The sequence below is a fragment of the Artemia franciscana genome, unplaced genomic scaffold (assembly GCF_032884065.1).
Source record: "Artemia franciscana unplaced genomic scaffold, ASM3288406v1 PGA_scaffold_32, whole genome shotgun sequence".
NCBI classification, from domain to species: Eukaryota; Metazoa; Arthropoda; class Branchiopoda; order Anostraca; family Artemiidae; genus Artemia; species Artemia franciscana.
In genome coordinates, this window is record NW_027062665.1 from 2,389,371 (window position 1) to 2,406,325 (window position 16,955).

The 16,955-nt window shown below is 32.6% G+C and overlaps 1 protein-coding gene across 1 annotated transcript in view; it reads right to left on the minus strand.

Annotated features, from left to right (window-relative positions):
- Positions 1 to 646: 646 nt before the first annotated feature.
- Positions 647 to 16,955, minus strand: part of LOC136041634 (mucin-2-like) — a 64,217-nt gene continuing 47,908 nt past the window's right edge. Inside the window, exons 10-14 of the mRNA XM_065726332.1 lie at positions 15,220 to 15,292; positions 11,747 to 11,824; positions 9,114 to 10,381; positions 6,784 to 6,986; positions 647 to 745 (exon numbers count right to left, since the gene is read on the minus strand). Coding sequence (XP_065582404.1) covers positions 724 to 745; positions 6,784 to 6,986; positions 9,114 to 10,381; positions 11,747 to 11,824; positions 15,220 to 15,292 — 1,644 coding nt within the window. The 3' untranslated portion in view covers positions 647 to 723. The remainder of the gene's footprint in view (positions 746 to 6,783; positions 6,987 to 9,113; positions 10,382 to 11,746; positions 11,825 to 15,219; positions 15,293 to 16,955) is intronic.

The window sequence follows — 16,955 nt, forward strand, 5'->3', positions numbered from 1 at the left end:
TGCTTCGTCATGTCTCTGCTTTAAACACACCAATGAAACCAAACACTCAAATGAATTCAAAACCTGAGTATAGTTTCCAAAATAAAAAATTAAAGATCTTTTTCTAAGTTATTTACTTTGTTTTAGCAAGTGATAAAAAAGAAAAGCAATTAGTTTTGCGAATATTTAAGATATTTAAGAAAATACCGGCATATAACACTGTTAAAGATTTTTCTTGGGTTTATCAGATTACATAGAAAAATAGGATTACAGAGAACAATCTCAGTGATCTTTTCAATATATTGAATATATCAAACAAGATTTTTCATTCTAAAAATAAATTCTCTAATTTCTTTGGAATTCATTTCTGTTCAATGCAAGGACTGATCCTGGAAACTGATACTACAAAAATGAATTGTATCCATGTAGACCGAACTAAACGGAAAACGAAATAAGCATCCCCCCCCAAATAGAAACTTAAATAGATAACATTCGCTTTTAATTTCCATGGTTATGGGATTAAATCGCACGATGGAATGATTTAATCAATAAAAAATCAGCAAACAATTAGAGTCATTAACTAATGATTCCTCTACCGGTCATAAACAAATAAGACGCTATACTTGACTATAAGAAAAAGTGGAAAAGAAAATGAAAAAAGACAGAATAGTTTTTTTCTTTCTATATTTAAGACATTTAACAAAATACCACCATATAACACTGTTAAAGATTGTTCTTCGGTTTCTAATCTATCTTCATCTTATGGCTGAAAAGAAAAATACAGAAAATCAAGTGGAATGTCTCAATGACCTCTTAAATATATGCAAGTGAATTAATTAGCCCTTCAATTAAAAAAAAACTTTTTTTCTTTTAAATTTTTTTCCCGTAAATGGCCTACCGCAATCAAACAGTTCGTGGTAACGAACTGTAGTAAGGAGTGACCCGGCTCAATAGCAAACGAAACTCTAAAAATCGGAATTTTGATGCTAAAAGATACATCAAAAGAATCGAATTTTTATGCTGATTCTAAATATATATATTTCATCAAATTTAATCTTTGTCATCAAAAGTTACAAGCCTGAGAAAATTTGCCTTATTTTGGAAAATAGGGGGAAACACCCTCTAAAAGTCAAAGAATCTTAACGAAAATCACACCATCGCATTCAGCGTATTAGAGAACCGTATAGAAAAAATTTCAAGCTCCTATCTACAAAAATGTGGAATTTCATATTTTTTGCCAGAAGACAGATCACGGGTGCGTGTTTATTCGTTTTGTTTTTTTTCCCAGGGGTCATCGTATCTACCAAGTGGTCCTAGAATCTCGCAAGAGGGTTCATTCTAACGGAAATGAAAAGTTCTAGTGCCCTTTTTAAGTAACCAAAAAAATTGGAGGGCACCTAAGCCCCCTCCCACGCTAATTGTTTTCCCAAAGTCAACGGATCAAAATTTTGAGATAGCCATTTTGTTCCGCATAGTCGAAAACCATAAAAACTATGTCTTTGGAATGACTCACTCCCCCACAGTCCCTGGGGGAGGGTCTGCAAGTTACAAACTTTGTCCGGTGTTTACATACAGTAATGGTTGTTGGAAAGTGTACAAACGTTTTCAGGGGGATTTTTTTGGTTTGGGGGTGGGGTTGAGGAGAGGGGCTATGTGGGAGGATCTTACCTTGGAGGAATATGTTATGGGGGAAGAGAAATTCAATGAAAAGGGCGCGGGATTTTCTAGCATTAATATAAAAAAAACAATGAAAAAATAAACATGAAAAAGTTTTTTCAACTGATAGTAAGGAGTAGCATTAAAACTTAAAACGAACAGAGATGATTGCGCATATGAGGGATTCTAAAAATACTTTAGCATAAAGATAATACCTTGCTCTTTATGCTAAAGTATTTTTAGTAATTTCAACTATTTATTCTGCGGCCTTTCTGATTCAGGGGTCATTCTTGAAGAATTGGGACAAAACTTAAAATTTAGTGTAAAGAGCGAGGTATTAACGAGGGGACAAACCTCCTCATATACATAATAAAAAACATAAGAATATAAAAGTTTGTTGCGTAAGTTAATTCTTAAGTTACGTATATTTCTTACTAATAAAAACGTTCGTTAAAAATTAAAAGTTCTAGTTACCTTTTTAAGTAACCGAAAAATTGGACGGCAACTAGGCCTCCTCTCCCACCGTTTTTCTCAAAATCGTCTGATCAAAACTAAGAGAAAGTCATTTAGCAAAAAAATTAATACGCAAAGTCCGTTTTAATTACTCATTTGCGGAGAGCCAAAATAAAAACATGCATTAATTCAAAAACGTTCAGAAATTAAATAAAAAAAAAACTAGTTTTTAAACTGAAAGTGAGGAGCGACATTAAAACTTAAAACGAACAGAAATTACTCCGTATATGAAATGGGTTGTCCCCTCCGCAATCCCTCGCTTTTTACGCTAAAGCTTTTAATTGTTTTAAAAAGCAGAATTGTGGCAAAGAGTCAAACTTATGACAGCTCGGACAGTTCGGACTTATGACCTACAGACAGCTCGGTTCAATTATATAAAGGATGAACTGAGCACTTGAACTTGAGGAAGAACTGAGGGTCTAGAGGAACAGTTCCATCCAGCATTGCACTTCTGTCTGGCATTCAATGGATATTATTCCTACATTATTCCTACAAATCCCTCTGTTGACACTTTCAGAAGAAGGTTTAACAGACATTTAAGAACTCAAGGTTTTGGAACGAGTCAAAGGAATGTCAAATACCCTTAAGTACCCGGCCCATGAATATAGGAATAAAAGAATATTAAGTAAATTAATCAAACTGACAAAAAAAACACAATATTTTTGTGTAGTTTAATATCACCAATAAGAGCAATAAAACCTGGAGGATACCGATGCCTTACTAGAAAATGCACCATGGTAATTTAAAAAACGATATGAAACATTTTGTGTCAAAGGAATATTAATAACACAACCTACTAAGCGAAATACGCTCTTTTGGTTCATCTATTCCGCACTGCTATATTCAATGTGAGGCTAAAAGATAACGCAGAATTTTTTTTCCTAAGAATTATAGTATCCTTTTCCAATATGGAGATAAACAAGCAAATCAAATTCTTGCGTACAGAACAATCATGTGCACACAGTGCAAGCTTTGACCTCCTTATATTTTTTTTTGACCGGGGGAGCTGAGCGTAGTTTGGGGCAAATCATCTGACACTTCCCGTGTTTTCTCCTAGATCCCTTTATGTACCCATTTAAAGCTGAGTAGACTTTTGGCTTATCTTAAAAGAAAAACCACTAACCCTCACCCCAAACCAAACAATAGCCACTACCTAAACTCGAACCAGCGACCTTCGTTTTTTAGTTTGGAACAGGGAAAGCAAGATCATCGATTTTATCGAAAAAATAAAGCATTTTCTCTTTTAACTCTTCTGTAAAATGTACAATTTTATTGCTAACTAAATTTTGCTCTTTAAACTAGAACTGTTTAAGTGTTTACTGATGCTAAATTACATTACATTTAGTGGAAATCAGTTTTAACGACTAATCAAACAAAATATCCGACAAAGCTGTCGGGAACTTATTTGTAATACTTTGTTCGTCCCTTTTTTACAAAATGTAGATAAATGATAATAGTTCTAAAAAGATTCTAGCAGCATCAGCACCAGCATCAGAGCTTTTCATTATCTTGCTAGCGGCAACCCATAAAATAGACATTAGTATTTCAGCCCTATCGCTCCTCAGACAGCTGATGTCAAAAAAGCAACTGTTTTTTTTCTGATTCAAGGCCATCAAATATGCTACGACCAGCTACGTCAGGAGTATGGAGGTTCCACTTAAAAATTTGTCCATTTTCTCCATTTAGCAGGTCCGCTGTCCCCCGAGAGCCATTATTTATTCATTTATTTATCATTACAAATATTAACAACTCTTATGTCCTCTCACATAAACACTAAATAAACATAAGTAAAAAAAATTAATCATTAAATCATCATTTTAACTATGAAGTGATAGATAGCGCTACAATCTCGTTTATATAGGTTTTTCGGTTTGACGTTAAAAATAAAAGTTATGAAGTAACACCTTGATAAAGTGTAATATGAAGAAAATTGTGATTTCTTTTCACAGTTTTAGCCTTTGAGCATTCTATGATTAGTTTACGAATAATCAATTAGCTTTTCCGGCATTACTCTAGCTAAAAAAATTTCTAGTATATTGATATTTTGTGCCTTAAATAAATCTATTTTACATGTTTTTTCCCGTTAAAGCAGCGGGAAGAACTATTTGCGCTAATATTTCTGCATAAATTTTGGAACTAATTATTGCAATAAAAACCCAATGAGATTTAAGGAATTATCCTTAAGGGTCAGTAGAGAATAAGTTGAAAACAATGCTACTAGTTAGGGGCTAATATCAATTTGGAACAAACTAATTAGTTAGGTACTCTAACAAAGATGTACTGCCTCTATGACTTTCCAGACTATGTTCGTGGATAATTGTTGCCCCTGGTGCTCCTTAAAATACAAAAAAAAAGAAAAATATTAAAACAAGCTGAAAATACAGATTATTACTAAAAATACAAGTATACAAATGCTTAAGCATAAAAATACAGACTTTTAATTGAAAAAGTAACAAAATATACATCGAATAGTATATAGCAACATTTTTTGTGTGTGTAGTAAGGAGCCACCCGGCTCAATAGTAACAAAAACTCTAAAAAATTGAATTTTGATATCAATAGCTACATCAAAAGAATTGCATTTTAATGCTGATTTTAAATATATAAGTTTAATCAAGTTTAGTCATACCCATTAAAAGTTACGAGCCTGAGAAAATTTGCCTTATTTAAGAAAATATGGGGAAACACCCCTTAAAAGTCGTAGAATCTTAACGAAAATGACACCATCAGATTCAGCGTATCAGAGAACCCTAATGTAGAAGTTTCAAGCTCCTATCTACAAAAATGTGGAATTTCGTATTTTTTGCCAGAAGACAAATCACGGGTGCGTGTTTATTTGTTTGTTTGTTTTTTTTTCTTTTTTCTTTTTCCCAGGGGTCATCGTATCGACCAAGTGGTCCTAGAATGTCACAAGAGGGCTCATTCTAACGGAAATGAAAAGTTCTAGTGCCCTTTTTAAGTGACCAAAAAAATTGGAGGGCATCTAGGCCCCCTCCCACGCTCATTTTTTTCCCAAAGTCAACGAATCAAAATTTTGAGATAGCCATTTTGTTCAGCATAGTCGAAAATCATAATAACTATGTCCTTGGAGATGACTTACGCCCCCACAATCCCTGGGGGGGGCTGCAAGTTACAAACTTTGACCAGTGTTTACATATAGTAATGGTTATTGGGAAGTGTACAGACGTTTTCAGGGGGAATTTATTTTGTTTGGGGATGGGGCTGAGGCGAGGGGGCTATGTTGGAGGATCTTTGCTTGGAGGAATCTGTCATGGGGGAAGAAAAATTCAATGAAAAGGGCGCAGGATTTTCTAGCATTACTATAAGAAAACAATGAAAAATAAATATGAAAACGTCTTTTCAAATGAAAGGAAGGGGTAGCATTGAAACTTAAAACGAACAGAGATTATTACGCAAATGAGGGGTTCTAAAAATACTTTACTATAAAGAGCGAGGTATTTAGGAGGAGATAAATACCTCACTCTTTATGCTAAAGTATTTTTAGTAATTTAAACTATTTATTCTACGGCCTTTCTGATTCAGGGATCATTCTTAAAGAATTGGGACAAAACTTACGATTTAGTGTAAAGAGCGAGGTATTAACGAGGGTACAAACCCCCTCGTATACATAATAAAAATATAAGATTATGAAAGTTTGTTACGTAAGTTAATTCTTAAGTTACGTATATTTTTTACTAATAAAAACATTCGTTATCGTCTGATCGAAACTAAGAGAAAGCCATTTAGCCAAAAAAAAAAAATTAATATACAAATTTCATTTTAATAATTTATGTGAGGAGAGCCAAAACCAAACATGAATTAATTCAAAAACGTTCAGAAATTAAATAAAAAAAACCAATTTTTTTAGCTGAAAGCAAGGAGCGACATTAAAACTTAAAACGAACAGAAATTACTCCGTATATGAAATGGGTTGTCCCCTCCGCAATCCCTCGCTCTTTACGCTAAAGTTTGACTCATTGCCACAATTCTATTTTTTAAAACAATTAAAAGCTTTTTCCTACATAATTTAGCGTGAAAAGATTAAATAGACTTTGAGATTGGCTAGAAGAACGTTCTTTTCTAATAAGAAATGTTTGGTCTTGAAACTGCATAGTTTTTTATACCCAAACTTATGGTTCTTGTCAAAATTTTGTGGAATATATATATATATTCCACATATATGGAATATATATATATTCCATAATATATATATATATATATATATATATATATATATATATATATATATATATATATATATATATATATATATATATATTATATTATATTATATTAAAGATTGTCACATCTAAGCGTTCTTTGGTATTTTAACAAGTTCAACAACTTTTCTGAAATATAAGCACACTATTTTCCTGATTTCTTAAATAGGAAATTTTGACTTAATTGCTCTTTCAAAGGAAGTTTAAAATTGAGAGAAGTCATAACGAGGGACTTGTTACCACACAACTTAAACGTCTAAGTATTAAATATACCTTGTAGGTAAAACGCTTGGATTGGTACGAAGAACCCTCTTTGTGAGACAAAATTGTATCACCGAAACCGTGTAATTTCTAATGGAACTTAAATCAAGAATTAAGAAAATGATAATGAAAAAAACCCTGAAAATCTACGTACCAAGCACCTTTAGCAGCTAATTGAGGAGAGATGCATTTTCTTCTAACAGGGCAGTAAACAAGTCCTTCTGGACACATCTTTATTATTGGTCTACCTCCAACACAGACCAGGTAGTAACGGCAGTGATCATAGCCGGGTGCATTACTTTCAGGTAGTGGACTTTTCTCCGGAGTTGATTGACGGTCTACCCCTTTCATTATATCCTGAAATAAATTTGAAATTGAAAACAAGTATATATTCCTGTATTCTGATAACTTCACCCTACAAGTTTTTTTCCAGGGAAGGCACAAGCGAGGATGGTTTTATACGGTGGGGAGAAGAAGGTGAAGCAAGGTATTTGCGACCAAAACTGTTATTTTTTCGTTCCAAATATTTTACAATTATTTTTTTCTTCTTATTAAAATTATTTATTATTTTATATTATATAATAAACTTTATTATATATTATTATAAATTATTTATTATTAAAATTATTCTTAATTCTTGCAGCAGCTTCTTCTTTGCTCTTACCTGTAAGCATTTTTAAACAGCTTGACGATGCAGTGACTGCAGCTCCTCTTAATTTGGGTAAAGATTAATTTTTGTGCAATTCTTAAAGCTGCAGTTAAAACTGCAGTTCTTAGTTAATTAAAAAGAAGTAATTTCAACTGGAAGCTCGTTAAAATTCCATTTTGAACTTAAGAAATTCATTAATGTTCATTAAAGGTGCAGTTTTTGCTTACTTTTATATGAATCTGTTAACCAAAATAAAATAATTTAACAAAACAATTATTTTAACATGGATCTCATTAAAATTCGATTTTGAGCCTAAAAAATTCATTAGCGTTCTTGGTAACGACCCTTCCCCCTTCTTATGCCTAAACTCGTCACCATTTTCAATGCTAATATCATAAATGCTAGCAATATCTCTCATGTGTCTCCCGCATTTTATTTAACTCGCTGTGTGTCACCTGAAATAAGATGACAAATTTAAAAAAAACACAAAAAAACTTCCTTCTCACATGCCACTGGAAAAACTGTCTAACTTGTAAACGTATTATTTTATAGAGACACTATTTAGCTATACAATACGTCAAATATTGAAATTTAAATTTGTTTAATCAGGAATAGATTAAATAGTTTAGTAATTGTGCCGGTTGAAAGTGAAGACACAAGAGAATTAGATTTTCAGACAGTTTTAGAAAAATTTACAGAACAAAAATTTAGAAATATGTAAATTCATGTATTCGTATTCGCTTATGTAAATTTATATTCAATAAAAATTTTTGTATTTAGTAGACGAGAAACAATTTTATATTTACTTATTTATTTATAAGTCTGAATGTATATATTTTTTCTTTAAAACAGCTCAATATTTGTCTTGGAAAATTGGCATTCAGGGATTTTCTGGCCTGAAAAAGAAAACTATCTAGATAGGTCACAAGTTTGAGCACCCTGCAAAAAATTCCAATTTTTTTCGAAAAATTCAATATTGAAATTCAAATTCAAATTGATATGGGGACAAAAAAATTAGCTAAATGAAAAATTCACATAACTTGGAAAATGCTTTCTTCCAACCTTAAAAAATCCCTGAAACTCAATTACAATTAGGAAAAATAAAAAATATAAACTATCGTATTTACAATAACAGTCACCGACCCTAAATAACTCCTGTACAGTCATAGGTTGAAAGAGGTCGAATAGATATGCCTATGAAGCTAAGGGATATGACGGGTCTACTTTGTAACAAATCTCATCACGATACTTGTTTCATTAAGGTTCTATCTCATTTTCTTAAGGTTCATTTAATTTTCTCTCTTTTGAATGTACTGGTTGTATATTTTTGGATTTAAGAAGCGAGGTCACCCTATATATTTCACGTGCCATCGACCAGGAAAAATCCTTACCCATTGAGAATCATTTTTATTTCATAACTGCCAAAAAGGTGCTAAAATAATAAAAAATTAAACTAGTCAAATAAAAGGATTATTAAAAAGTTGAGCTATGAGAATCCCGTATTTACTCCAATGCAGAAGAAAGGAAGCACAAACACCTTTCCATTGATAGGCGAATGATAAATATTGATATTTTATCCATTATTTTCAAATTGTTAAATTTTTGAATAATGAATATCTTTAAAATGTATACCAGTAGCGGTTTCAGGCCTCGTAATCTGAGGGAGGGACAAGGTCCCTTAATTAAAGTGTAAAAATATAAAATAAAAGGAATTTTATGTAAGATATCGGAAAAACTCGGGGGGCATCTGTCCCCTCTGTCAAGGCCAAGAACCACCACTTATGTATAACAACCCAGCCTCCCTATTTTTGAGAGAATAGGGAGCTTTAACTTACCACTTGCTCTGAGATTCTTGCAAGGGTCTCCAGAGGAATAGTCACATCTTGAATGCCTCCACCTCTTTCTTCAGTTGACACTTTGATAGGAGTAAATGGGGAGTCAGGAATGATTACATTTGCATTTTCAAGTTTCAATTCGAAGGAGTCTGAAATTATTGCTGCTGGAATTTCAAAAGGTCCAGGCATATCAGATACGGTTTTAGTAATTGACTCTCTCAAATTAGCAGAAATATCTTGTGGACTAATCAACAATTCCAAATTTGGATCTGTAAATCTTAATTGTTGCAATTGTCCTTCGTCATCAGTTTTTCCAATAAAGTATCCATCACGAAGAGTCTTCTGGATGGGGTTTTCATTGAGATAATTAAATACTTTTTTTGAATCTAATTTTACATCAATTGGAACATTTTGCTCAATCCTCGTACCATCTTCATTATACAAACGAGCCATCATGTGAACAATGGATTCCCCATTCGCAAGTGCTCTTTTTAAATGCTGTCTATCTAGAATGAGCTTAGCTCTTAAACTCGGGTTTGTATCCACCTCTCGAGTAAGATCCTCTTCTTCGCTCTTAGCAAAACCACGGATCTTTATTGGTTCTGAAAGTACATCATGAAGAGTTCTTCCATCATCTGTCTCTATGTCTAAGTATATTTTTAGGTCATCTTTCTTATTTTTCTCAATTGCAGCCTTGTAAGGACGACTGAAGAATCCTTGTGGCAGCAAGAGTGACAAAAGCTCTTCATCGTAGCTATTAGTGCTTTTAAATGAACGCTTGGATAGTGAAAGAACTTTCTTGCTTGGGCCGTAATTGAATATGCTTCTGACAGAAGCATGTACAGGGTACTTGGGTCTGCCAATTCCCACATAATGTCCCTTATACCAGCCACTACCTGTCTCATTCTTTGGGCCTCTATGATACTTGTGATGATTCAATGTTGTATCATTTTCAGGTTCATATAAATTTTTTTTGCGAGAAGAGACCTTTGGAACTGGATTGTCAATTTGTAGGTCATAATTAATAAAGTCATCATCTTCTGTAGTATCTCGTTTTTCTCTGTCTTCATAATCGTCGTAACTGTATTCTTCTTTGTCGTCGTTTGTAACGCATCCAGGACATGACTCTGGCTCGTCAACAACATAATCATAAGCTAATTCACGCTTTTTACGTTGAAACAGGTAAGGTCTGAAGTCCGGTTGGGCGTACCATGCCTTTTTAATCAAATTAGAGCCAATTTCACGATCCAGTCCCGCAATTCTTTTCCCTGCAAGAAATAGAAGGATTTTTTATCGGGCTTATAAAAAGAAAAAAAATTCCTGACATAGTTGTGCTGAGACTGTTTCAAAAATTGAAGATCTAAGAGAAAAATGCTTTGTAGCATTAAGTTTATAATAAGATAAAAATAATGGTTATTTTTTAACAAGCGAAGCTGCACCTGGAACCTCTAAGGATTCAGTGCGGAAACGCCTATTCAATCCCTCATTTCTCTAGGAGCAGACGCCCTTGTGGAAAAAGGATTGATGTTTCTACAATATATTTCTTTTGTCCTGACCTAATGATATAGAAATAACTTTCCCGTCTTGCTTTGAAAGAAAAAGAAATGACATTAAAGAAAAATTCCCTGTGGGAAATTTCCCCTGCAGAAAACTGCATATATGAACCCCCCCCCCCCATCGTAAGAAATTTTCACCCTAACAATTCCCCTATAAAAAAAAAGAACTATAAAGCCACTTTCAAGTACTTGGACTCAGCCGTCTCGACTTTCAGTCATCAAATACAGTATCAAGTGGGCCTTTAAAAGGGGGGGGGGGAGTGGGATTTTACACCAAAAACAAATTTTTCTGAGTGCACTCAACATCCTTTTAATGTTTCTTGGATAAAAGTACGTATTGTACAGTAATGCGTACTAGACACACTAAACACTAGACACACATTCGAGTTTATTCAGATAAAATTTACTTGGCAGTTTTTTAGACCTTTTCCAATTCACCTTCATTCAGATCAATTACGTATTCTCAACTTACTCTTTAAATATACCACATACAGCTTATTAACCATAACAAATTTTCGAGCTAACCTGAACAATAACTGTTTGCAAATGTCTTAGTACCGACCGATATATTACAAGGAGCAAGTCAAGGGGTGAGGAGGAGGCTTTACTCCCATAGATGGTCCTTGAAAAAATTGCAAGTAAATTCTGACTGGTAACTTTGAGCCACGTTAATCAGAGTTCGTTAAACATAAATGGATTTTATGATTGTAGGTAAATATTGTCAAATCTTTGGTAAAAATTTGGTAAATATACATAAAGAAACGCCATATATTAAGACCGTCACATCTCCTTAATTGCAATTTCCTTCCAAAAAACCATATTTGAGATACTTATGGAATAAAGCAATATATTTTCACACTATTATTTGCTACTAATTTGAGTGTTCATCATACAATAGAAAGAAGAAAAAACAATGTAAGAGAATAAGAATTTTACATAAAATGTCAATGACCAAAAAAAAAACAAAAAAATAAACAACAAGACAAGTTACGAAAAAACCAAGAAATCAAAAAGGTGATTCAACCTATAAAATAAAAGAGAAACGGATTTAGCCTTAAATCTTTGATCAAACCTTACCTAGAATAACTGTTGTTACATCATTTGAAATTCCTTCCTTGAAGATTTTTTCGTCAGAGTCTGCAATGTTGGTGCGCTCTAAAAATAAATTTTAAAATTTGAAAAACAAAATATGAGTCGCTAAATAATCTGTTTGAAAGATATTTGGTGTTGTGGCCTAATAGCGCTATGTGGAGGAGTTTCTTGCAGCTGTTTTGGTCACAGACAGCATCACGATGGGACGAGTGGTTATTAGCAGTTGTATAACACTTTTTAAACCAAGGGAAATCAACATTGTTTATGCTATAATTCAGACTCCAGGCCATGGAGCCTTACCTCTTATGTTTGATGTAAATTTTGTTTAATATGCAAACTAACTATATAACTCTACGTTCTAGCTTTAATAATTTTATTCTGAAATTGTCTTTAAGCAAGATTTTGTTCCTGTTGTATTTCTGTTTCCTTGCAAAAAAAATTTAAATGCCAGACACACCATTTTTGGAACGAAAATTTCTTTAGCATATTTTTGTTCCTTGCTTCTTTGAGCTGTATGTTCTGCCAAGTTTTGGTTGGGCTGCTAAAAATGTAAAAATATAATTTTCTATTGTAGTTATTCCTGTATGTAGTAGTTATTCCAAGATATGTATGTAGGGAAATCATATTAAAAGGTAAATTAAAAATTTAGAATACATGATTTGTTCTTCGATCCTAAAGTAAACACAAAAATAAAACATTTTTATTTCACGTACTCAGTACGTCGAAATAACAAAATGTACTAACAAACTGTTTGAACTCTTTAAAATCAGACTAATAATAAAAATAAAAACGAATAATGAAATAATATAAAAACAAATAAAAATAATAATACAAAAGTTCGACTTCGTAAGCTCCCTTAAACACCAAAATCTACATAGCAAATTTGAGAGCCAAAAGACATTTTTATTCGACTGTCTATTGAAATAAGAGACGTTCAAGATTTTTGAACGTCTCTTATTTTTTTGCGAATCAACAAGAAACATCCAGCTTTCTTCATAAGTGTTTTAAAATTATTTCAAACAGTTCGTGGTAACGAACTGTAGTTACAAGCGACCCGGCTCAATAGTAACCGAAACTCAAAAAAACAGAATTTTCATAACGATAGTTACATCAAAAGAATCACATTTTAATACCGATTTTTAATATACAAGTTTCATCAAGTTTAGATTTACCTATCAAAAGTTACGACCCTGAGAAAAATTGCCTTATTTTAGAAAATAGGGGAAAACACCCCTTAAAAAAACACAGAATCTTAACGAAAAACACACCATTAGATTTAGCGAATCAGAGAACACTGCGGTAGAAGTTTTAAGCTTTTATCTATAAAAATGTGGAATTTTGTATGTTTTGCCATAAGACAGATCACGGATGCGTGTTTATTTGTTTTTGTTTTTCCCCAGGGGTGACCGTACCAACCCAGTGGTCCTAGAATGTCACGAGAGGGCTTATTCTAACAGAAATTAAAAGTTTTAGTGCCCTTTTTAAGTGACCAAAAAATTTGAGGGCACCTAGGCCCCCTCCCACGCTCATTTCTTCCCAAAGTCACCGGATCACAATTCTGAGACAGCCATTTTATTCAGCATAGTCAAAACCCTAAATAACTATGTCTTTGAGGACGAAGTACTCCCCACATTCCCCGTAGGAGGGGCTTCCAGTTGCAAACTTTGACCAGTGTTCATATATTGTAATGGTTATTGGGAAGTGTACAGACGCTTTCAGGGTGATTTTTTGGTTGGGGGAGGTTGGGTTTCTTTCCATGGAGGAATTTGCCATGGTGGAAGAAAATTTCCATGAAGGGGGCGCTGGATTTTTTACCATTTTTTAAAAAAACAATGAAAAAATAAATATGAAAAAGTTTTTTCAATTGGAAGTAAGGAGCTGCAATAAAACTTAACACGAACAGAAATTATTACACATATGAGGGGCTGACCTCCTCCTAATACCTCGCTCTTCACGCTTAAAATTTTCTTATTAATTTCAACTATTTATTCTACAGCCTTTGCTATTCAGGGATCATTTTTAAGGAATTGGGGCAAAATTTAAGCTTTAGTGTAAAAAGCGAGGTATTGAAGAGGGTGTGAACCCCTTCATATTCGTAATAAAAACATACAAATATAGAAGTCCGTTACGTAAGTTAATTCGTAAGTTACGTATATTTTTACTAATAAAAACATCCGTAAAATATCAAAAGTTCTATTTACCTTTTTAAATAATAAAAAAATTGGAGAGTAACTAGGCCTTCTCCCCCGCTCCTTTTTTTCTTAAAATCTTCCGATGAAAACTATGATAAAGCCATTTATCAAAAAAATAAATAAATATGCAAATTTCATTTCAATTATTCATGTACGGAGAGCCAAAATCAAAACAACTATTAGTTCATAAACTTTCAGAAATTAAATAAAAAAACAAGTTTCTTTAACTTAAAGTAAATAGCGACATTAAAACTTAAAACAATCAGAAATTACTCCGTATATGAAAGGGGCTGTTCCCTCCTCAACACCCCATTCTTTACGATAAAGTTTTTTAATGTCTTAAAAAGTAGAATTAAGAGAAAGAGTCAAATTTTCATGTAAAGAGTGGGGCGTTGAGAAGGCAACAGCCACCTTCATATACTGAGTAATTTCTGATCGTCTTAAGTTTTAATATCGCTCCTTACTTTCAGTTAAAAAAAAAACTTGTTTTTGTTTAATTTTTTATAAAACTTATGGAAAACCTGAAAAAAAAAATAGGAAAAAATTATTATCACATAATCTACTAAGAAAACTTACCATATTCAAAGTCCGAAATATTATATATTATGAAATTATTATTATTTTAAAATAAGACTAATAATAAAAATACAAACAATTAATGAAATAAAACTTAAAATTATAGTAAAAATATAACAATTTGTCAGCTCCCTTACACAGCAAAATCTACACAGTAGATATAGGAGCCGAAAGATACTTTTATTGGACTATCTAATAACTTACAGAGACGTTTAAGATTTTCTTGCAAAACAACATGCAACATTCATTATAATTTTAGAATTGATTTATATAAAATCTATGGGAAACCATAAAAAAATATTAAATAACTACCACATAATCTACCGAAGCAAACTACCATATTCACAGTCGGAATATATTATATATCATCAATATATTATTTTATTATATTTTTAAAAGTAGACAAAAAAATTAATGAAATAAGATTGAAAAAAAAATATTAAAAATAATACAAAAATACTAGACTTTGTCAGCTCCCATAAACAACGAAATCTGCACAGCAGATTTGGGAGCCGAAAGATATTTTTACTGGAGTATCTAATTTGAAGAGACGTTTAAGGTTTCCTTGCGAATCACCATGCTACATCCAGCTTTTTTCATTAGAATTTTAGATTTAGTTTTGATAAAAATCTGCGTAAAACCTGAAGAAACTTTCAAATAATTACCACATAATTTACTAAAAAAACTTACCGTATTCACAGTCCGAGCTTGCATCAAATCCACTTAACCGGGTTTCATCTTCCGATGCATCTGGGTTACATCTCTGAAAACATAATTAAATATTTATAAGCTAAGAGTCGTGGTCATCTTAGCTAAGAAGCAAAGGAGAATTATTACATTTGTCCAACGATTATTATTTCAGTTGTACCCCATTTTTAAAAAGTGAAGTTTTCTAAGCCCCTGTATAGCAGAGAATCCCTCATTGCTAGGTTCTTTAAAGGTATTGAACAAATTAAAACAAGTTTTTGCAACTGAAAGTAAGGAGTATCATTAAAACTTAAAATGAACAGAAATTATTGCGTATATGATGGGGTTCACCTCCTCGTCAATACCTCGCTCTTTACGCTAAAGTTTGAATTTTGTTCCAATTCTTTAACAACGACCCCTGGATCACAAGGGTCTTTTAATACAATAAATAGCTCTTTTGAAAGTACTAAATAAAACTTTAAATAAAGAGCTAGGTATTGGCGAGGGGATGAGCACCCTCATATACGTCATAATTTCTGTTCGTTTTAAGTTTTAATGTTGCTCGTTACTTTCAGTTGGAGAAACTTGTTGTGTTTTTTTTTGTTTGATTTCTGATCATTTATAACAATGCTGGGAAATCTGACACCCCCTTCATGGATAACTCTTCCACCATGAAAAATTACTCCATAGAGAGATTTTCCTGCTTAACACCTGCCCTCCCCCCTCAACAAGAGAAAATCTCTCCTGAAAGTGTTTTTATACTTCCCAATAACAAATACTACACGTAAACAGTGGGCAAAGTTCATAACTTGAAGCCTTTCTCCCGGGAGACTGTGAGGGGATTGAGTCATCCTCAAAGACAATATCAATGTTTCTGGTCATACTGTTTTTGCAGTTTATTTATAAAACTCGATTTGAAACAAAATATTTGGTTTTCATTAAGAAAAAAACAAAATAAATGGTTTCGATTCAAAAGTATTTTTCAAAATTTCTTTGTTTTTATGAAATATCTTTATGAGCTTGCAAAGTTAAGAGTGAGCCAAATGCTATTCAATAAAAATAAATAAGTCAAATAGGCTTTTGAAATGGTCAATTATTTGTCTTTTTTAATGCAGAGTGAACGCAAGAAAAAGAACTTAACACATGTGTAAAGTGGAGAATAACCCTAAAAGACAAATCACTCTTGGCAAAAATTAAACCAGAAACTACAGAGTAAAAACTTGTGCTAGTGTAAACATAAGCAAATCGCCAACGCCATCTAGCTACTAGACTGTCTTGAACTTCTTTAGTGTAATAATAGAGCAACAGTTTATAATTAGTTTAATTGGCAAAATTTTTGTAATAATTATCTCAGTTTCTGAGAAAAGTACAATAAGGAAGCTTCGAAAACATCAAAAATGCCAAACGCTAGATGACATTTATGCTTCTTTGTCGACACTATCACCAGTTTCCACTGGAACAAATTCTACAAATAACAAAAGAAGCTTTGAATTTTCCCACAGATGAATATTCAAGGATATATTTATCTATGGTGGCAATAAATTGTCCTAGAATCAAGAACAGTAGGACTATAATGTTCTTAAATCTAGCTTTGGCCCAGATAGGCTTATGTTCCTTTCTTATAAAGTTTTGAAACACTACTGTTATTTTAGATTTTCTGGATCAGACAGGGCTTCCAAAATTGTTAATCTATTGAAATTTCATAACATGCTCTTGTGATTAATTGTACCGATAAATCT